This window comes from Crotalus tigris, unplaced genomic scaffold (assembly GCF_016545835.1).
Source record: "Crotalus tigris isolate CLP2741 ecotype Arizona unplaced genomic scaffold, ASM1654583v1 scf7180000018923.2277400, whole genome shotgun sequence".
In the NCBI taxonomy this organism is placed as follows: domain Eukaryota; kingdom Metazoa; phylum Chordata; class Lepidosauria; order Squamata; family Viperidae; genus Crotalus; species Crotalus tigris.
Window position 1 is genome coordinate 655,422 of NW_024097276.1, and position 20,377 is coordinate 675,798.

A 20,377-nucleotide genomic window follows, 5' to 3' on the forward strand; every position below is an offset into this window, starting at 1 on the left:
ATGAAAACTATTTGTGCCTTCCCATCATGGTTCAAACAAAGTCAACTCTCCTGAACTGCAGTTAACCCCAGCATGAACACTTTCACTGCCCTTAAAATGTTCCTCTTCAGTAAAATACAACCTACAATGAAAATAAACTGCCTTGGCCTTTGGCAACTTTACAAGATGCTGTAATAGTAGCTCTTAAAGAATGTGATGCAAGAATCCTAAGTAGTAAATAAGATGGAATGTAAATCGTAATAATATATTATTCTGGGATACTATAAGCAGCGTGGATAAGAGGTAATAATTATAAGGGCCCATTTTACAATAACCACTACTTTAGGATGAGGAACACTTAAGTTAGAAATCTATTGTGACATTAGAGAATGCTGTTTCTTGTCGGTTTGGTTTGGTTGGAAATGAAGCTTCTAAAGTGGAACAGAATGTTATGTTAAAATGTAATATATTTCATTGCAGTAATCCAATTTTGAAACATTGATTGTCTCAGAATTACCTGTGGCTGTGCAACAACCTTTTAGCTTCCCACAAATATCCTCCTTTTCTAAGAAATTAAAAAGTATATGTTGATGGTATAAATGCATCAATTTATGTTGATGGTATAAATGCATCAATTTATTATTGTAGCTGCTGCAGAAACAAAAGACTATAGACGCCAAACAAGTATATTGTGGTTTTGTATCACTGAATACAATTAAGGATGTGTGAAATACTCAGTAAAGAGGAGTTATATGCCTGCCGTTGTTATATTCTGTCATGGAAAAACTTTCCAAACAGATATACCAAATTGCCACGATATAAAATATGGTGTTACGTGTACCACAAGGACTATCGTGAATTATAAAAAAAACAATTGCAGAATAGTTTACACTATTTATACCTTTAAACTAATAGCATACAATAACAGCAATCCTTACCTCCTATAGTTTTAAAAATAGTAATGTGTAGAATAGAAAGTAGAGACTTCATTTTCTTGCCAAAATTCTAATTCTCCTAGATGTCAACCAGCTTTGCTGTCCTTCTGTTATATGAAGTTATTTGAGTGAAAACTTGGAACTCTGCCTGCATAAACTGAAATTTTATTATATCTATGACATAATATAAGATTCTTTTCTATTTTCCAATATAGGATACTATTGGTTGGAAACATGCAGAAGAGGCCTTCATGCTGCAGTGGCTATATAAATACACAACATATATACACAACATATATCAATATATATATATATATATATATATATATATATATATATATTAACTATATACAACAACTATAACACCAAAATTATTAAGTTTTGCAAATAACACTTTCTATCCATCAAATTAAGAAGCACAATGTATTTCTTAAGCTAGGCAAGATTTTTGACACCTGAGACAATTAATCTCACAGTAGTCTCCTCATTCCAGGGTAGTAAAAATGCAGTAATTATAAAATAATTTCCATTCCCTTACAGCCAGTTTGGCTGGCTGAGGCAGCTGCCTTCCTATGCCTAAGAAGAGAGTTGTTACTGAGGTCTATATAGGAATGTTAAAGTATTTATGATAGATAGTGAGGAGCCTGACAATTGTCTGCTGTCTCCACAGCAGGCTCTTTGGCAGCAGAATCCTCTGAATCAGAGGTAGGCAGGAAAGCTAGTGGTAAAACCACTTTTTTTTTTAGTTAGATTGTACATAATGTGGGTGTCTGCAGGAATGATCAACAAATATAAAGACGGGGAAAGTTTCAATTGCATTATCACAACAGCCATCATGTCTTTTCAACCATACTCTCCAGATACTCCTGCTTTATAACACTTCTTAGGCATTACAAAAGGACCATATTTAGCAGCCTTACTCATTGGCTTTGGCCATGGGTTGGCAACCCACAGCTCTGGAGCCACATGTGGCTCTTTGAACCTTCTCCTGCGGCTCCCAGCCTTCTCTGCCATTTGCAGAGAGAGAGACAGAGAGAGGCACTTGCGCTTCCCTGCTTCCCTTCTCTCTCTCTCTCTCTCTCTCTCTCTCTCTCTCTCTCTGTGTGTGTGTGTGTGTGTGTGTGTGTGTGTGTGTGTGTAAAAAAGAAAGTGGAGTCACCGTTCTCTGACGATCTGACTAGCTTATTGGGCAAGGCTCCTGCCTTGGCTGCATCTCTGCAGGAAACAGGAAACCGGAAGCAGAAAGCAGGAAGGGCAGGAGAGAGCAAGCCCAATAAGAAAGTTTGTCAGCTTGTTGGAGAACAGCTTGAAGCCAGCTTGCCAGGTGAGCAGAAGATCACAGAGAGGGGGGGGGGAAGAGAGAGAGAGAGAGAAAGACACAGAGAGAGAGAGAGAGGGAAAGGAGAGAGAGGGGGAGAAAGAGAGGGAGGGGGAGAGGAAAGAGAGAAAGAGAGGGAGGGAGAGAGGAAGAGAGAGGAAGAGAGAGAAAAAGAGAGGGAGAGGGGAAAGAGAGGGGGAGAAAGAGAGGGAGGGGAGAGGAAAGAGAGAAAGAGAGAGAGGAAAAAGAGAAAGAGAAAGAGAAAGAGGGAGAGAGGGAGAGGAGAAAGAGAGAGAGAGAGAGAACTCATGCACAGCAGCCTCTATTTCTTTTTAATTAAACTCTTTAATCAAGCTTCCTTCCCCCCCCCCCTCTCGTGTGCAAGTTTTGCAGCTCCCAGTGTTTTCTTTTCTCTGGGAAAAGGGTCCAAGTGGCTCTTTGAGTGTTTAAGGTTGCAGACCCCTGGCTTTGGCAAAACCTTGTACTGTCTTCTCAAGAGTAATGTCCAGTGTGCTTCTAAGGTTGCCTGTGACCTTCAGATGCATTCTGGCCTGTAGTCAAAAGCAGATCTGAGAGGCAATAAATGTTTACTTGTAGATTTTATTAATTTATTGGGCCTTACTTACTATTACTTTTTGAAAATATTATTGAAACACAATAATTGATCATGCTTGTCTGATTAGTCTCCTGTCATAATTCAGTGAAGTCTAGTTCTAATGTATGTGTATTATTTTATTAAACTTCCATTTTTTTCCCTTAAATATCCTTGGAAAATGTGAGAATTACTGACTAGCTGGGGGCAGAAATGTTCAAATTATGGAAAGGGTGAGGTGTTTATCTTTTGCTGTACATTTCCTCTCCAGTAAATACCCTGATTTCTCAAACTTCCTTCAATCCATGCGGAAATTCTTCACATGGCCCTTTCAGACAAGGACATGCAGGCCTCCTGGGAAGCTTCAGAGTGCAGGAAAGATGCAGAACAGATCTAGCATTGCCAGCTTCAGCAGTACAGTAAGCTCAAAAACACCGCCAAGAGGAATTAGAAGAAATGTTCAGGCAGTGAAGAAATTGCTGGAAACACAAAAGCAAACTAATAAAGCTTTGAGAAATTATGAAGCAGATTGTAGCACAACATTACTCGGGTGGCTAGAAACACAAATTTAGCTGCCACACCATTACCTATTCTTTAATTTCAGACTCTTGCTTGTTTCAAGTAGAAACTTTTTCAAAAAGCAGATAAAGCTATTTTAAATGTTCATATTTTTTTTCATAAGACTAAACCACTACATATGAACTTATTTAAAAATGCAAAAGATAGGTAGATTCACAATGAACAAATTGTGACTTTCTTTAGATTTCTGTTAATTTGAGCATATGTTGCTTTGTAGCAAGAATACAGTTTAAAATAATTATCTAGAAAAAAATGCTCTGCCAAATCTCAGTGGTTTAACATGCACTCAATCACAAATAATATAGAAACTTGCTGCCTATTTTTGCATTGTTTCCTCAATTTTTGCTCATGGATACTGACACATTCACCTCCACATTTATATATTTGGGAAGGTAACTAGGGGAAGATGTGGCAGCAGATGGCAATGATCCTTTTCTAGAGTGGCAGCAGAGACCTGGTTATATTAGGTCCATCTACAATACCACTTAGTGGCACAGAATTATTTTGTGAAATCCTAGGGTTAAGACTGCTAAAACCATATGCATACTGTTATGTCCTGAGCCTGTGCAAGCAGGCTCGGGGCATTGCAAACGGTCCCGGACAGGTGCAAGTTGCCCGGGACCAGACAGGCTGTCGCCAGTACTTGTGCTGGCGTGCCAAAAGTTGCAGATTGACCCGGAAATGGCCTATATAAGAGGCCAAGAGTTTTGGGCGTTGCCGCCATCTTCCAACTGTAAGCTGAACTAAGAATAAAGAAGTCTTTGAGAACTACAACTGCTTCTCGTGTCTTGCTATTTCGCGAAGGACGCAACACTGGCGACGAGGGTGGGATGCCTTACATCAAGCAAAAAGGTGTAAGCTTACCCAAGTGAGTCCTCAGCGGCAGGAACGGTGTTGACTCGGCAGCTACCCGCCAATCCAGCGTGCATTCGGGGATAGGCTGGCAGATAGACCCTTCCTTCTACAAAATGGCAAAAATTGGAAGGCTTTCGGAATTCGACGTCTCACATCCAGAGAGGTGGGAGTCTTATGTAGCCAGGGTGGAAAACTACCTCAAGGTAAATCAAGTATGGGAAGATAGTTTAAAGGCTGCCACCCTGCTGTGCATTTGCGGTCAAGACGCATTCGAAATCGCCGAGAACCTTGCAGCACCTGTCCCTCTAGAGTCTGTCAGCTACGCAGATCTAAAAAAGCTACTGAAGGAGCACTTCCAGCCCAAGATGTCCGTCATCGCGTGGCACCACACCTTCGAGCAGAGGGATCAACGACCCGGAGAATCGGCCAAGGAGTACATCGCCGCGTTGAGGAAAGCCGCCAAACATTGCGAGTTCAAAGACCTCGAAGAACGACTGAGGGACAGATTTGTATGCGGTCTAAGGCAGAGAGAGTTACAACAGAGACTTTTTTTGCCAAGGAGAACTTGTCATTCCAAGATGTCTTAAGAGAGATCACCGCAGAGGAAGCAGCGGGCGGTGCCATCAGGAACATGCGGCCGAACAGAAACAGTCCAGATGCTGCGTCTGTGCATCAGGAAGAAGTCCAACGGAACTCTGAGGAGGATCCTGACGAGGAAGTGGACCGTCTCCACCCCAAAAAGGAAGGGAAACAAAAAGGAAGCTCTTCAGCTCTCCCCAAGTGCATCGGTTGTGGAGGTCGCCACAAGAGAACCGACTGCAAGTTTCGCTCCGCTATCTGCAGGGCGTGCGGAAAACAAGGACACATTGCAGCTGTGTGCCTGGGCCGTCAGAAAGTACAACCTCGGGAAGAATTGCGCCTGAAAGGTACCAGGGTTCCCAGCCAAAACAGGGTGGGGTTTTGCGCTTCGCGAAGAAGCATCTATAGGACAGGCACACACAAGCCCATTAAGAAAAAGCTGTCACTTAAGGTGAAGCTACAAGGGGTTCCATTGGCTATGGAACTGGATACGGGGTCTGCACTTTCAATCATTTCCATGCAAATGTTTAGGAAGATTTGTTCCGGTAGTGGAACTCAGGCCAAGCTGAGGCCTTCTGACATTGTGTTAACAGACTTTCAAAACTCCAGAGTGTGTGTTAAGGGGGAGGCCACCCTTAACGTACAGTATAAGGATTTTGAAGGTCCACTAGATCTAATAGTAGTAGGGGGTGAACGAACGAGTCTCATAGGACTCGATTGGTTTGAGGCCTTGGGAATACACGTCACAGGGCTCAATAGTCTGCAAACACTTGACCTACAAGAAGTCTGCAAAGAATTTGCAGATGTCTTCAGCCCCCAGCTGGGCACATACAAAGGACCCCCTGTGTCATTAAAACTAGACCCCACTGTCACTCCCATTAGAATTAAAGCAAGAAGGGTCCCTTTTGCTTTAAAAAGTAAAATTGACACTGAGTTGGACAAACTGATTCAGCAAGGAGTTCTAGAACTTGTTGACTCCAGTCCCTGGGAAACCCCCATTGTCACACCTCTCAAGGCAAATGGGGACATTCGCATGCTGATTACAAATGCACTCTGAATAAGGCATTGCAGCAACATGCCTATCCTGTTCCTGTGGTCAGTCATATTCTGGCCTCCCTCAAGGGGGGGCGCGTTTTTGCAAAGCTTGACCTAGCTCAAGCATATCAACAGCTGCCTGTTGATGCTGCTGCTGCTGTAGCTCAAACCATTGTGACCCACAGAGGGGCCTTCAATGTGAAGAGGCTACAATTTGGAGTAAATGTCGCTCCTGGAATTTTCCAAAGCGTAATGGAAAACACACTACGGGGTATACCAGGGGTTTGCCCCTATTTTGATGATGTCTTAATTGCAGGAGATTCTACACACATTTAGCTGAGAGATTAAGGGCTGTCCTGTTAAGGTTCAGGAAAACGGGCCTCAAGCTTAAGAAGGACAAATGTAAAATTGGGGTGCCTTCTACTGATTTTCTGGGATTCAAAATTGATGCCACTGGGATTCACCCTGCGGAATCCAAACTGAAAGCTATTATGCATGCTCCCAGGCCAAAGTCTAAGGCCGAACTACAGGCTTTCCTGAGCCTCCTGAATTTCTACAATTCCTTTCTTCCACATAAGGCTAGTGTAGCTGAGCCTCTTTACAGGCTCTTAGACAAACAGGCAGTGTGGCAGTGGTCACAAAAACATGAGGCAAGTTTCAATGAGGTCAAGGCCTTACTCACTTCTAACAATGTACTCGCACATTTCAATGAATCCCTTCCTGTGTGCATCGCTTGTGATGCTTCTCCTTATGGGGTAGGAGCTATACTAAGCCACCTCAGGGCAGATGGAACTCAGGTTCCTGTTGCATACTACTCCAGAACCTTGTCTGCTGCTGAGCGTAATTATGCTCAAATAGACAGGGAGGTTTTAGCTGTGGTTGCTGGAATTAAAAAATTCCATGATTTTTTATATGGCAGGCATTTCACGGTCTTCACTGACCATAAGCCTTTGTTGGGACTGTTTACCACACATAAGCAAACTCCCCAAATCATCTCCCCCAGAATGCTAAGATGGTCTATCTTTCTTTCTGCCTATGATTTCTCCCTACTTCATAAACCTGGGAAGGAAATGGGCCATGCTGATAGCCTCAGTAGGTTACTCCTGCCGGTAATAGAAGCTGACCCTGCTCCAGCTATCAATTTTCTCTCCATTCAGGCCTTGCCCGAGTCTCCTTTGAATGCCAGAGATGTAGCCGCTGAATCAGGCACAGATCACACACTTTCACGTGTCCTTTCTTGGGTTTTATCTGGATGGCCAGAGAGCTGTCCTGGCACTGAGTTTCAGAGTTTCTGGTCTAAAAGGAACGAGTTGTCCACCTTCCAGGGTTGTCTGCTTTGGGGAAGCAGAGTTGTCATTCCTACCTCAATGAGGACTAGGGTCTTAGGGTCCCTCCACGAGGGTCATCCTGGCATTGTACGCATGAAGGCGCTCGCGCGCAGCCATTTGTGGTGGCCTGGGTTAGATAGTGACATTGAAGCTAAGGTGCATGCATGCCACCTTTGCCAATGCTCACGCCCCGAAATGCCACAAGCTCCTGTACATAGATGGGAGGAAACACAGTCTCCATGGTCTAGGGTGCACATTGACTACGCTGGGCCCTTTCAGGGTCAATTCTTCTTGGTCCTAGTTGACAGCCATTCAAAATGGCTTGAGGTTGTACCTGTATCTTCCACCACGCTGCAAAGACTATTCAAGTACTGAGGGGGATTTTTGCTGCACATGGGCTTCCAGATGTCCTCATGTCTGACAATGGCCCTCACTTCTTCCAAATTCCAAGCTTTCTTACAGGCTAACATGATTCGTCATGCCACCTCAGCACCTTTCCACCCGTCCACCAACGGTATGGCTGAACGTATGGTTCGCATCACCACGGACTCCTTGAAGAAAATTACCTACAGAGACTGGCATCACAGGTTGGCTGACTTCCTCCTTTCTTATCGCACTGCACCATCCACTTCTATGGGGAGGAGCCCAGCTGAACTTCGTTGGGGGCACAAACTGACTACCAAGCTTGACCGGTTGCATCCGGATAGACTGCCTTCTTCTTACACACGCCCCAGGGCACCTAGACAACTCCTTGTGGGTGCCCCGGTTTGGACTCATAATTATGGGCCTGGTCATTCATGGGTCCCCGCTTCTATATCCAGGGTCACAGGTCCTCTGTCTTACGAGGTGTCCCTGGATAATGGTCGTGTCCTGCGTCGACACATCGACCAACTTTGCCCTAGACGGGACCTTCCCACTGAGACTCCTGGGTCTTTTCCAGGGGGGAAGGGGGACCCCTTTGGGCAAAGAGAAGGGCATGGGCTGCTGCCCATTATCAATGAGGAAGCCACAAACGGCTCATCTCAAGATTCCGCGAGTGCTCCAAACAGGAATTCAAGGAGCCCAACTAGATACCAGGCATCAACGCCTACTCCAGCCAGGGAGTCACCCCGGGGGCATAATCACTACTCACCCGCATCACACAGTACTCCAGTCAGGGAGGATACCCGGGAGCATCCCAATAAACCATTTCCCGCAAGAGAGCTGGCACACACTCTTTCTAGTTGGCCCGACACTACCCCTGTCCCTAGAAGGGGCAAATATACAGGGAGGTGGTCGAGGAACCAAATCCCGACTACAACACCTCTGAATTCACTAAGGGAACAACTGAGTTTTGGGACAGTACTGGAAACCCCACAAACCTGGGGACAGAATGGGAACCAGGGGACAGACAACCTCCTGACAGGTCTTGGATGGACCTTGGAGGTTCTACAGAATCGCCCAACAGTGACAGTCACTTAGAGGGGCCAGAGAGCCTGCAGCAAGGCAGGACAACCAGGTTAAACAAAGAAAGAAGCCCTGGCCTGACGAGCCCGGTGGGCAAGCAAGCAGGCCAGGCATTGGAGCACAGTCCTGGGAACCACCAAGGCAAAACAAGGGGGATAGGCACGCATCACCCCTCAGTCAAGGGGTACTTGGCAGGTACCCAGAAGTTAGGAGGTCACAGAGAGCCAGGAAATCTCCTAAGTATTTAGAAGATTTTGTAACTCTATTGGCAAAACAGAGTTAACAGAGGGAACAGAACACTTAGACTAATAGAAGCAAAAGTAATACCTGGCATTGGGTAGTATGGCACTGCACTCGAAATGGGTTATGTGTTACTATGGCATGGTTAATAGTTTTAACCCGGGGGGAAGGGGTGTTATGTCCTGAGCCTGTGCAAGCAGGCTCGGGGCATTGCAAACAATCCCGGACAGGTGCAAGTTGCCCGGGACCAGACAGGCTGTCGCCAGTACTTGTGCGCATGCACAAGTGCTGGCGCGCCAAAAGTTGCAGATTGACCCGGGAATGACCTATATAAGAGGCCAAGAGTTTTGGGCGTTGCCGCCGTCTTCCAACTGTAAGCTGAACTAAGAATAAAGAAGTCTTTGAGAACTACAACTGCTTCTCGTGTCTTGCCATTTCGCGAAGGACGCAACACATACATTACACATATTGCAGAGTGTCCAAAAATTAATTATTGCATTATATTAAAGTTTATATTTTTATAATATTAAAAACAGCAATATATTATAAATATTAAGATTAAAAATGGGAACATAAAATAAATATATTTGGAATTTTAATTAGTTTTATTCTGCCTCTTATTATATTTTTATAAATACATCAGTGAACATACCTAATATTCTTCCTCCTATTATTTTTCCTACAAAAGGCTGAGAGTGACTGGCCCAAAGTCACCCACTTGGCTATCATGCCTAAATTGGGACTAGAACTCACACTCTCCTGGTTTCTAGCCTGGTGTATTAACTGCTTGACCAATCAGGCTCTTGCATATAGTAGATGCAAATAGAAGCAATTTGTATATAAGATTTGCAGGTGTTCTCCTGATTGAAAAAATATATAGAAAAAAATAGTGAATATCTATGACACTGAATCTGATTAAATATTTTTTTTACTTCAGTTTGGGTACTACCTAACTCCAAACCAACTCTGGGCAGCTCATAATATAGTAAGCAGTAAAAACAAAACAGGAATCTAGTCCCTTGATACAAAAACATCTACTGCTCTGCATAGCCTTGGTTAGACCACACTTAGAATATTGTATCCAGTTTTGGTCATCCCAACACAAAAAAGATATTGAGAACATAAATTATTAGGGGCCTAGAAGCATACAAAGAATGATTGCAGGAACTGGGTATATCTAGTCTAGTTAAAAGAAGGATCAGGGGTGACATGATAGCGTCTTCCAGTACTTGAAAGGCTGCCACAAGGAAGAGAGGGCCAACTTATTTACCAAAGCACCTGTAGGCTGGACAAGAAACAATGGATGGAATCTAACCAAGGAGAAAAGCAACCTAGAACTAAAGAGAAAATTCCTAACAGTGAGGACAATTAACCAGTGGAACAAATTATCTTCAGAAGTTGTGGGTACTCCATCACTGGAGGCTTTTAAGAAGAAACTGGACAGAGGCATATCATCAGCATAGTTATTGATATTTCTTCATCCAATTTGAAACAATTTATCATATTTAAAATTAAAGATATTAAGTACTTTATGGCAATATAATTTTTTTGGAAATCCTGTACCAAGAATTCCATATCCATCAGTAAAAAGGACTAAAATAAAAGGGTCTTAGGAAGAAAAAAAAGATTCTTAATTAGAATTTGATGCAGATGAAGTTGCATTTAATGTTATAATGAAAGATTATGCCAATCTGACAATATTATTAACACTCTAGGTCACTCATATCTACTATTGAGCAGGAAATTGAAATGTTTTTACCAGATGATCTTCCCACTATGGCATAGCATTAATTTACCATAATTATATAATCTTGATGTCAGCAGCCAAAGACTTGGGCATAAAAAAGGAACTCTGGTAGAGATAACCATTTCTTTGCTTTGGAAGGAAATGTTTGATTTGTGTTTCCCTGGGGTTTCATATTGTGAAGCTGTTGACATGTTCCTAATTTGGTTTATGAAGGGTAAAGCTATGAATGACACAACTGTAATAGTTTATGAGATAACTGCTGAAGATTTTGTATGCTCCATAATTTGAACTGTGCATGTGTGAGTGAGCTATAAAACTACTCTTTTTTATCAGGAGTATTTGTGAACATACAGAACATATATGGCCAATAAATAATTCAAAGGCATCTAACTCACCTGTAGATTTTTTATGTTATCTACCAAGTTTTGAAGTCTAGTTGGATTGAAAATTATGTTTACTGTGACATATGTTTACAAATTGGCAAAATGAGACAGTGGCAAATGATATTGCCTTGAAAAATAAACCTTATTTCATTATGCCATAACATTTGGATGTAATAGCAGCCCCAAGGAGTAGTTGCTAGACTTTAGTAAAGTGCATCCTTAAGCTCTTGATTTTAGAATCTGTGCTATGTGAGAAAATTCATTATATTTCTCTTCTTTTTGTCTTTATTTCAGTTCAATATCAATTTACAGTCCCAAGGAGCATCCCAACACCTTTGATGCTGCTGCTTTCTTCCAATCAGTGGGGAATTTTTTAGGGATCTTTGCTGGATCTTTTTCTATGGGCTCTGCTTATGCAATTGTCACTGCACTAATATCCTTTGTTGCCAAATTAGAGTATGTTTGGAAAATCAGGTGCAGTAAAATGCAACCATTTCATGTTTCACATCAAATAAGACTTTGTGTTTTAAGACTTTAGAGATGCCATAAATATAATCTCTATTGGCTCTAAAGTCATTTCTGTCATAATTTGCAGCTGCAGATGAGCTTCAATGCATATGCAAATTTGTTAATCTGACCATTGGAAGTGTTAACAGATGGGAAGAATGAAAATGAGGGTAAATAGCCTTCTATAATCATCTTCCTGCTTAAGTTGTATATGATTCATTCATTTATTTTTTCTAATGACAGTCAGTATCCATATCAGGAATTTGTACAAGCGATAGTTAAAAGACTGGATGACTTAAAAGTAACTAATATATTTACTCAGTGTCTACAACAAGGTAGACATTCAGAGTGTTTGAAACCAAGACAGTTTCTTACATTTTTCTGATTCTCTTTCTTGCAGTCATATTTCTGTTTTCTTTCAGGGCAGCCTGTCAGTGAATGTCTCCTGTGGAAAAGAATGATACATTTTGCCTTGAGTTAGAACTTTACTTGTTTGTTTGTTTTTTATAAATTTAGAAGAATTTTAATGAGTAAACAAACAAAACAAATATATGTGCTTCTAGGAGGCCCTTTTCTGTAGCAATGTAGAATAAGAACTATTGCTGTAAGAGAAAGAGGAGTTAACAATTTATAAGTAACTGGTTTTTGCCCCTGTGGAGATAAAATGCTCAAAGACAGGACAGTTCTTTGAGGAATGTGAGCAAGGAACAAAGCATGTGTTCCCTTTATGGAGTATCTCCAGAGTAGTAATTTACAGCATTACCTAGACATCACTGTAGTGTAAACCTTTCTTTATTAACAAAGGCTGGTTTATGCTATAAATTGCTAATGCAAAAGATCTTGTTTCTGTCTTCCACTTCAATATATGGCCTCACTAGCTTCACTGCATTTTTTAAAAAAAGCAATGAAGTATAACATAGCACCGTAAAGACTATTTTATAATTCTTTAACTTTCCCAGATCACAGTCCACTTCATTAGATACAAATGGTCTGTGATCCAGGAAAGGGAAGGCAACAGAATTCTTTATGATGGTTTGCTTGCTTGTCACAAAATACTATCAGGAACACTCCCCTGAAAACTATATTTTTTAAAGTCTCCTCAATAATACAATGGTTGTGCCTTTATCCTTCAGTAGATAAATTAAAACATTTTTATGCAAAAGCACATGTTTTGCTGCTACTATCAGTGGGTTGGGTTTTTTTTTTCATCCTAGTTTAGGAAGATAGTTTTTTCAGGTTGACATTTTTGGGTTATGTTGTTAGCTACCCTGAAAAACCACATGATTTGTTTAAAATAAAATAAAATAAAAGTAATATTATAGCTCATTGAGGTATAAAATATTTCACAGCCTCTGGGTAAATTATGTTTAACTATACAATATAAGGCTGTGAAATTTAACTGACATTTGCAAAAGTTCTTTCTTTCACACATCCTGTATTCTCTCATTGCTGGATGAGTTTCTTTCTGAAGGAGCATGGAAATCTGACAGGTATTTAAAAGACTCATATAACTTTAAAAAATATACAGAAAAGAAGGTATAATGAAGCTTCAGAGGTAAAAACCTAACTCCCCCAAACTCTGCATCAGCATAAACATATCCAGATCCATAACTTTCCAAATATACTCTCATAACAAATTTTTATATGATAGTTTTCTTATTGCCAATAAATAGAAATAGAAATGCAGAAGCTTACTAAGTAAATAAAAATTCATTTAATGAGAATTTTAACAAGCTATAGAAAGAATAAAAATAATAATGTCTATTCCATGTAACTATAGAGCGGATAATACAATGCTACTTGTTTTTAATCCAGATTTAATAACCTTAATTGTATATATCATGGAAAGATAATTCCATCAAGCTTAATCTTCATCTACAAGTTGCACAGACACCTCACTTCAGTCAGCAGAAACAATCCAAACATATTTTAGATAGCTTGAATCTAAGCTGTCTATAAGCTGACTCAGTCTTGTATCTTATGGCCACCAGATCATGCCAAATTCCAAAGCCTTTTTCACCTTGGAATAGATCAATTTTATTTGATGCTGTTAAATAAATCTATGGATTGTTAATGCATTAATTTTTAATTTAAACACAAGCCAAAACTCAAAAGAAAAAACAAGCCATATAGTCAGTGATGTTATCATATCTTAATATAAAGTGCTTATTTTACACTTTGCCATGTTGCCTTGGGTAATCCATTGAGTGAACATAAAGGATTCTAGATAATATATGCAACATACTGCACAAATAATGCCTTAACACAATGGAATGAATGAAATTATTGTCTCTAGATAAAATGTCTGTATGTAATATTTCTTCCATTGATTTACTAAAATCTTAATATGCCTATTTTTACTTTTTAAATTAACACTAAATAGGTTCCACTAAGCTAGCAATGACCTTCCCCTTAGCTTGAAATTTTATAATCCTTGAGGTCATTCTGAGTTGATCGTCCTGTTTGCCGTTTGACTTTATAACAAATTTATTTCTATGGCCTGAAAACATTGTAAAGCAAAGTTGAACTAGAATTATGAATAATATGAATAGAACTAATAATGGGAAATTAAAGTTATATTTGTCCAATCAATGATATAGTCAATTCTTTCAAAGCATGAACAGTTATAAACATATCCAGGAATATTTTCCTTGAAGTTGCTTGTGAAATAAATATTCATACAAACAAAATTAATTAAGCTTTTCCAGTAGACTCTCAAAAGCATAAACTTCTTGGAAGTGGAAATTGTTAATCACTGCAAATTATTTGTAGCTAAAATATCTCTTTTCTTAAAATTCAAAGGGAAATTACCCACAGCATGAATATCTGGTCATATCTTTTGAAGATATGACAAGATTTTTTTTTTCTTAGTTTTGTATACAGTCAGGATTCTGAGAAAGAAAAAGACTTATACAGTACTTATTCCCATTGAACCCACTGGATTTATATTTTTCCACAGACAATGGATGTATGAATTGATCTACATCAAACATTCACTGCTTGATGTCCCCATCATATTAAAAGCAAGAGAGAGAAAAGCCACCAGAACATTTACAAAAGGGGCTCCAAATTATAATTTTACTACTGTTGACTATATGGGAAAATATTATCATAATTATTTTAAAATTATAGTCAATTACATTTAAATTAGCTAGAATTTAATGGAATCTAGTTCCATACACTTAACAGTATGACATTCATGTACTGTATCCACTCAAAGGCTACAGTACTAATCCCAAATAATATTATAGCTCTGGTCTCACCCTTGGGTCCAGAAATGTTTAACTGCCTAATTGTTTCAACCAGCATATCAATGATTAAGAATTTTCAGTAACTTATAGAAACCCAACCAGTTGAGAATCAGTGGATGAAGGGAATTTTATGATGATTCAGTGGCAGTTTGAACATCACAACTCTTCATTTTAACTTCACTTCTTCAAAATAGTGTTGTGTATAAGAGTTCTTTTCATACTAGTACTGTACTTAATGTTACAAAATCAAGTCTGAAAACTAAAACAATTGCTCTTTTTCCTTAGCTGTTTTTTTTTCCTTTAGCACTTGACAAAGTTTACTAAACTGTGTGAGTTCCCCATGTTGGAAACTGGCTTGTTTTTCCTTTTATCATGGAGTGCCTTCTTGTCTGCTGAAGCTGCTGGCCTTACAGGTAAGTATTTCATGCCATGGAGGTAATTAGGAGGTTCCATTTTCTACTGTGATACAAAGATATGTGTGAAATCATACAAAGATATGTGTGGAATTGTGTACTTTGATGCAGTGTTCAACAAAGATGGAGAAATGGAGAGATTTTAGGATGTAAAAATACTGGTAGAAAAATAATATGTAGTACTGTATATAGTTTGAATATTAATCAAAAACAGCAAAAATGTGTGTAAAAGGATATCTTTTCCTGTTTTGTTATATGAAAATGAAAGCTGAGTACATAAAGAGAAACTTATAGGTAAATGAAGTATATTAATGTGCTAACTAAAACATATGATAAAGGAACAATCAATATAGTAAAGAATGAATGGCTATTGAATGAATGTGGACTGAATACAAATGCGAGTGACTATTATGAAAAAGCTTGTTGAGTATATGTAATTGTATCAAGAATGTGAATGAAGATTGATTTAAATAAAACATGAAAAAAATGAATGGATCAAGAGACAGAGGAAAATTGAAAATCTTATGAATAAATTTGGTGAGTTCCTCAAAAGAAAAATGTAAGAAATTTCAAGAAAGAAGGCAATGTGTGAAGCAGTGTAGGAATTTTATGGAAGCCAGAATGGTTTGCAAAATTAGAAAGTTATAGTGGTATTAATATAAATTAGTTTCAGTTAAGTTTCCTTTTATTTTTCTTATCCCCTGCTTTTGAATTTTGTGATGGGAATCTAGGTATTTGATGATGATGATGATGATGATGATGATGATGATGATGATGATGATGATGTTGGAAGGCATCTTAGAGGTCATCTAGTCCAACCCCCTGCTCAGGCAGGAAACTCTATACCATTTCAGACAAATGGCTGTCCAGTCTCTTCTTAAAAACTTCCAGTGTTGGAGCATTCACGCTTCTGGAGGCAGGTTGTTTCACTGGTTAATTGTTCTACCTCAGGAAATTTCTCCTTAGTTCTAGGTTGCTTTTCTCTTTGGTTAGTTTCCATCCATTGCTTCTTGTCCTGCCTTTAGGTGCTTTGGAGAATAGCTTGACTCCCTCTTCTTTGTGGCAACCCCTGAGATATTGGAACACTGCTATCATGTCATCCCTCCTCTTTCTCTTCATTAAACTAGACATACCCAATCCCAGCAACCGTTCCTTATATGTTTTAGCCTCCAGTCCCTTAATCATCTTTATTGCTCTTCTCTATATTCTTTCTAGGTCTCAACATCTTGTTTTACATTGTGGTGACCAAAACTGGATGCAGTATTCCAAGTATGGCCTTACCAAGACATTGTAAAGTGGTATTAACACTTCACATGATCTTGATTCTATCTCTCTGTTAATGCAGCCTCACGCTGTGTTGGCTTTTTTGACAGCTGCAGCACAACTGCTGGCTCATCTTTAAGTGATTGTCCACTAGGATACCCAGATTCCCTCTCACAGTTACTACTATTGAGCAAGGTACCACCTATACTATACCTGTGCATTTGTTTTTTCTTGCCTAAATATAGAACCTTACTTTTTTCACCACTGAATTTCATTTTGTTAGATAGAGCCCAATATTCAAGTCTGTCAAAATCCTTCTGTATCTTAAGCCTATCTTCTAAAGTGTTGGCTATTACTACCAGCTTGATGTTGTCTGCAAATTTGAATAGTTCCCCATCTATCTCCTCATCCAAATCAGTGATGAAGATGTTGAAGAGCACTGGGCTCAAAACAGAGACCTGGGGCACCCCACTACACATTTCCCTCCATGTTGATACAGTTACATTGAGGACCACACACTGAATATGGCCAGTCAGCCTGCTATGAATCCATCTGGTGGTGATTCTAACCTACAATAACCCTCACATATATATCTATGTGTTTGTCTATATATACATACACATACACATTAATTTATTCTCATTCACAGAAAGCAAGCAAACAAGTCTAGAAAAAGAAAGTATTAAAATTAAGGAAAAATCTCTCTACATTTATGGAATAAATTATATGAATTGGATTAGTGGAATATTCATATGAGAGAAATAGTGAAAAAATATGAAACTAATTTCTAATAAAAAGCAGAGCAATAAAGGCGAGATACAAATCTAATAAATAAATTTTATATAATTACTCCTGGAATAGGATACTTTCATCTATTTCTGTTTTTTAGAAATGTTTGAAGATTTTTATTCAAAATCTATCATTAAAAGAAAATTTGGCTTTCTTGTAATGAAATTAGAGAAGCTTTCTATGATAATTTTGTTGCTGGACATACGGCCAATCTAAGCATAAATTTCCATTTTTAGATCTTAAGACATAGGGTAAAATCATGTTTTCACACTTAAGTGACATACTGAAGTTTCTTCTTTTATATGATTTAGAAACTTTTTCCTGTTCATTTATATATATGGAATAACAGTAATTATAGTGTTATAGTGCTCACAGATGGGTTTTACATTTATATAGCAGATGTAAAAAAAATTTAGAAGCCAAGGTGTGGATATTCCAGATCCAATTAGAATTTTTTTAAAAACAAATCCTACAGAACCTTACAACCTTCATTGGAAAAGAAATTGTTCAAATTATTACAATTATTTTTTCCAGTTTGTGCAATAAAATTTAATGTTAGGTGTTTGTGAATATAGGAGATAAATGCATAAAGTAGTTTTATGAAACGGCTTCCAAATGGATTCTTCAGGAATCTTTCATCATTATCATCTTTCATATGCTATATATTTTACAAATGTAGCATCCCACTTAATTTCTTGATAAGCGCTATTGGAAAAGAATGGGATACTCCTTGACTTACAGTATACTTCAGGATTAATATGTATATTAGATCTTGTGGAAGAAAGCTTATGCCTATAATATACAACCAAAGAGAATTATGATTTTCTGCTCTGTTCTTTAAGGAACTTGGAAAAATCATTTATCATTTTTGAAATCCTTTTCAGTAGTAGTTCTTTTTATTCATGTTTTTAAGGAAGCTCTCAGCTCCACTCTAGTACCTATATTTTTATTTTATTTTATTTCTGCATGAATTAACAGTATTCTGAATATATAATTCAATTTCCTCCATAGAATCCATTACAAAATAGAAAGCTCATAGTTCATACACATGAGTTTCATTAAAGGGAGTGATAATACCTAGCCAAAATAAACATGTAAAATTTATCTTCATTTAGAACAAGGTTCAAATGTTAGTACTCCAATGTCAAGGTAAAGTGTTATGTCCCTGTATGACTGCCTGAAATGTTTCACTCAGTCACTTTTCTGATGTTTTTCTGGAGTTCTCTGATGAAAATCTGCAAGTACTGTCAAGCTTGCCAGTTTTCACTGGCACATTTCAATTGACACAGGCCTGAAAGCAACACTCTGACATCCAGTTGTGTGAGACATTCTAATTAAAACACTTCATAGAGAAATCTTGCCACCTTGGATTTGGTGTGATGCAAACTTGCCCAAATTATTTCCAGAGGACTTTTCATACCCAAAAGAATCAGTTGAAAATTCTAGAGCAAAGTAATTTTTATATAAATAAATGTGTCAAACATTTTTAACACATTTCTCAGTTATAAGATTTAAGATTTAGTTGAACCTATACCATTTTCTTTCTCCCAATCATTTGTGGACTTCAGAACAAATTATTTTTTATTTTATTCTTTGATGAGGAAAATCCATACTGTACAGCTAAACCCATGATTATTCAACAGATTTTTCATATTATATATTTAGTTCATTATTAGTTCTTCCATGGTGGCAATCAATGCAGCATATACAATCCTTTCAGAAGTAATGGAGTTAAAAATAACTTCATTGCTTCATCATAAGTAGCTTTAAGTGGATTAGACCTGAAAATCAACATCTTGGTAAAATTGAGAAAGCTCTAGAGTAGGTAATCAATGTGGATCAATACTTTTAGCAGTTCTAAGATTCAAAAACAGACAAACATCATTCCTAAATTCTAAAAACTAAATCAGACAAGGAAAAGTGGAAAAGTAAAACCAACATCAAATTCAGATTTTAAATTACCTTAAATCAAGTAATATAATTATAATTATTATATAGTTTATAATATAATTTAATTTACTGCAACAGAGATCAGATATTAATAGAAATTTCTTAGCAGCAGATTAGGAAATATATTGCCTCATTTACATTATGACTCAGAGATGTCATTGTAGCAGTATATTTGTAGGTTATCCTGCTGGTTCTTTTCTCCTTGGTTATATGTCATCTTTTGCAGGAGCAAACCCACCCTTCAAATATATAACACATAATAAAACATATTTGTACAATAATATCTATTATCTTTAAAATTTGCACCTAAAAAGGGATTATAGATGATAATTTCACCATCTGAAAATTTATCCAGAACAATAAATCTTTTGATTTTCAGGCTGGGCAGGGCTACTTTCTATGTAATCAACAACTAAATAAGAGTATTATTTCTGCAGCCACAATTTTATTTCTCCAAGTTGCACCAATCAATTCAGCATTTCAGTATTTCTTTAAAACTGAACCTTTAATTTTTTTTGTTGAAAATGAACATGCAGCTTAGTAAGAAAGGTTGAAGGGATTATTTTTAGTTCCAGATAGTGAAGGCTCCTCAAACTTTTAATGAGGAGAACCAATGACTATTTTTTCTTTTAACAATTGCTATGTAAGCAATAGCATTTTGAAATAAAACCTGAATAATGTCAGAAGGAAATAAAATATTTTCACTAATAAAACTTGTCAAGAATATATTGCAATTGCAAATCCATTGTAATGCAATTTTTATCTGTAAAAGCAAATTGTAGCTATTTGCACATTTTAACTGTGTCTGTTGTGCAAACCCAGTTCCAGATTGCAATCTTACTCGTATTTACCTGAAAGTAGATATCAGTGAAGTTAACTGGCTTATTTCTGGATAGACAATAACTAATTGGTGTGTAAAATAGAAATTAATGTTGGTGATATTATTTTTTACACAATCATTTTGTCATGCAATCTAGAATGTATCTAAGAAAAGAACCTGGTATGTTGCTTTTATTCTTGAATTACTGACTCAATTAGCACCAAAATTTTACAAGATAGCAGTCCTTCTCTTTGTGTTAATAATAAAATAAAACAGCTAGAAATATAAGAAGGAGCCCCAATTTACCAAATGATACATTATGTTGTTAGGAGACAGCCTGATAAGAAAAGTCTACCAGGTTTCCTGTG

At 38.0% G+C, this 20,377-nt stretch overlaps 1 protein-coding gene across 1 annotated transcript in view; it reads left to right on the top strand.

Annotated features, from left to right (window-relative positions):
- SLC9A9 (solute carrier family 9 member A9) overlaps positions 1–20,377 on the top strand; it is a 235,042-nt gene that overhangs the window by 77,017 nt on the left and 137,648 nt on the right. The window contains exons 7-8 of the mRNA XM_039357425.1: positions 11,311–11,449; positions 15,082–15,187. Coding sequence (XP_039213359.1) covers positions 11,311–11,449; positions 15,082–15,187 — 245 coding nt within the window. The remainder of the gene's footprint in view (positions 1–11,310; positions 11,450–15,081; positions 15,188–20,377) is intronic.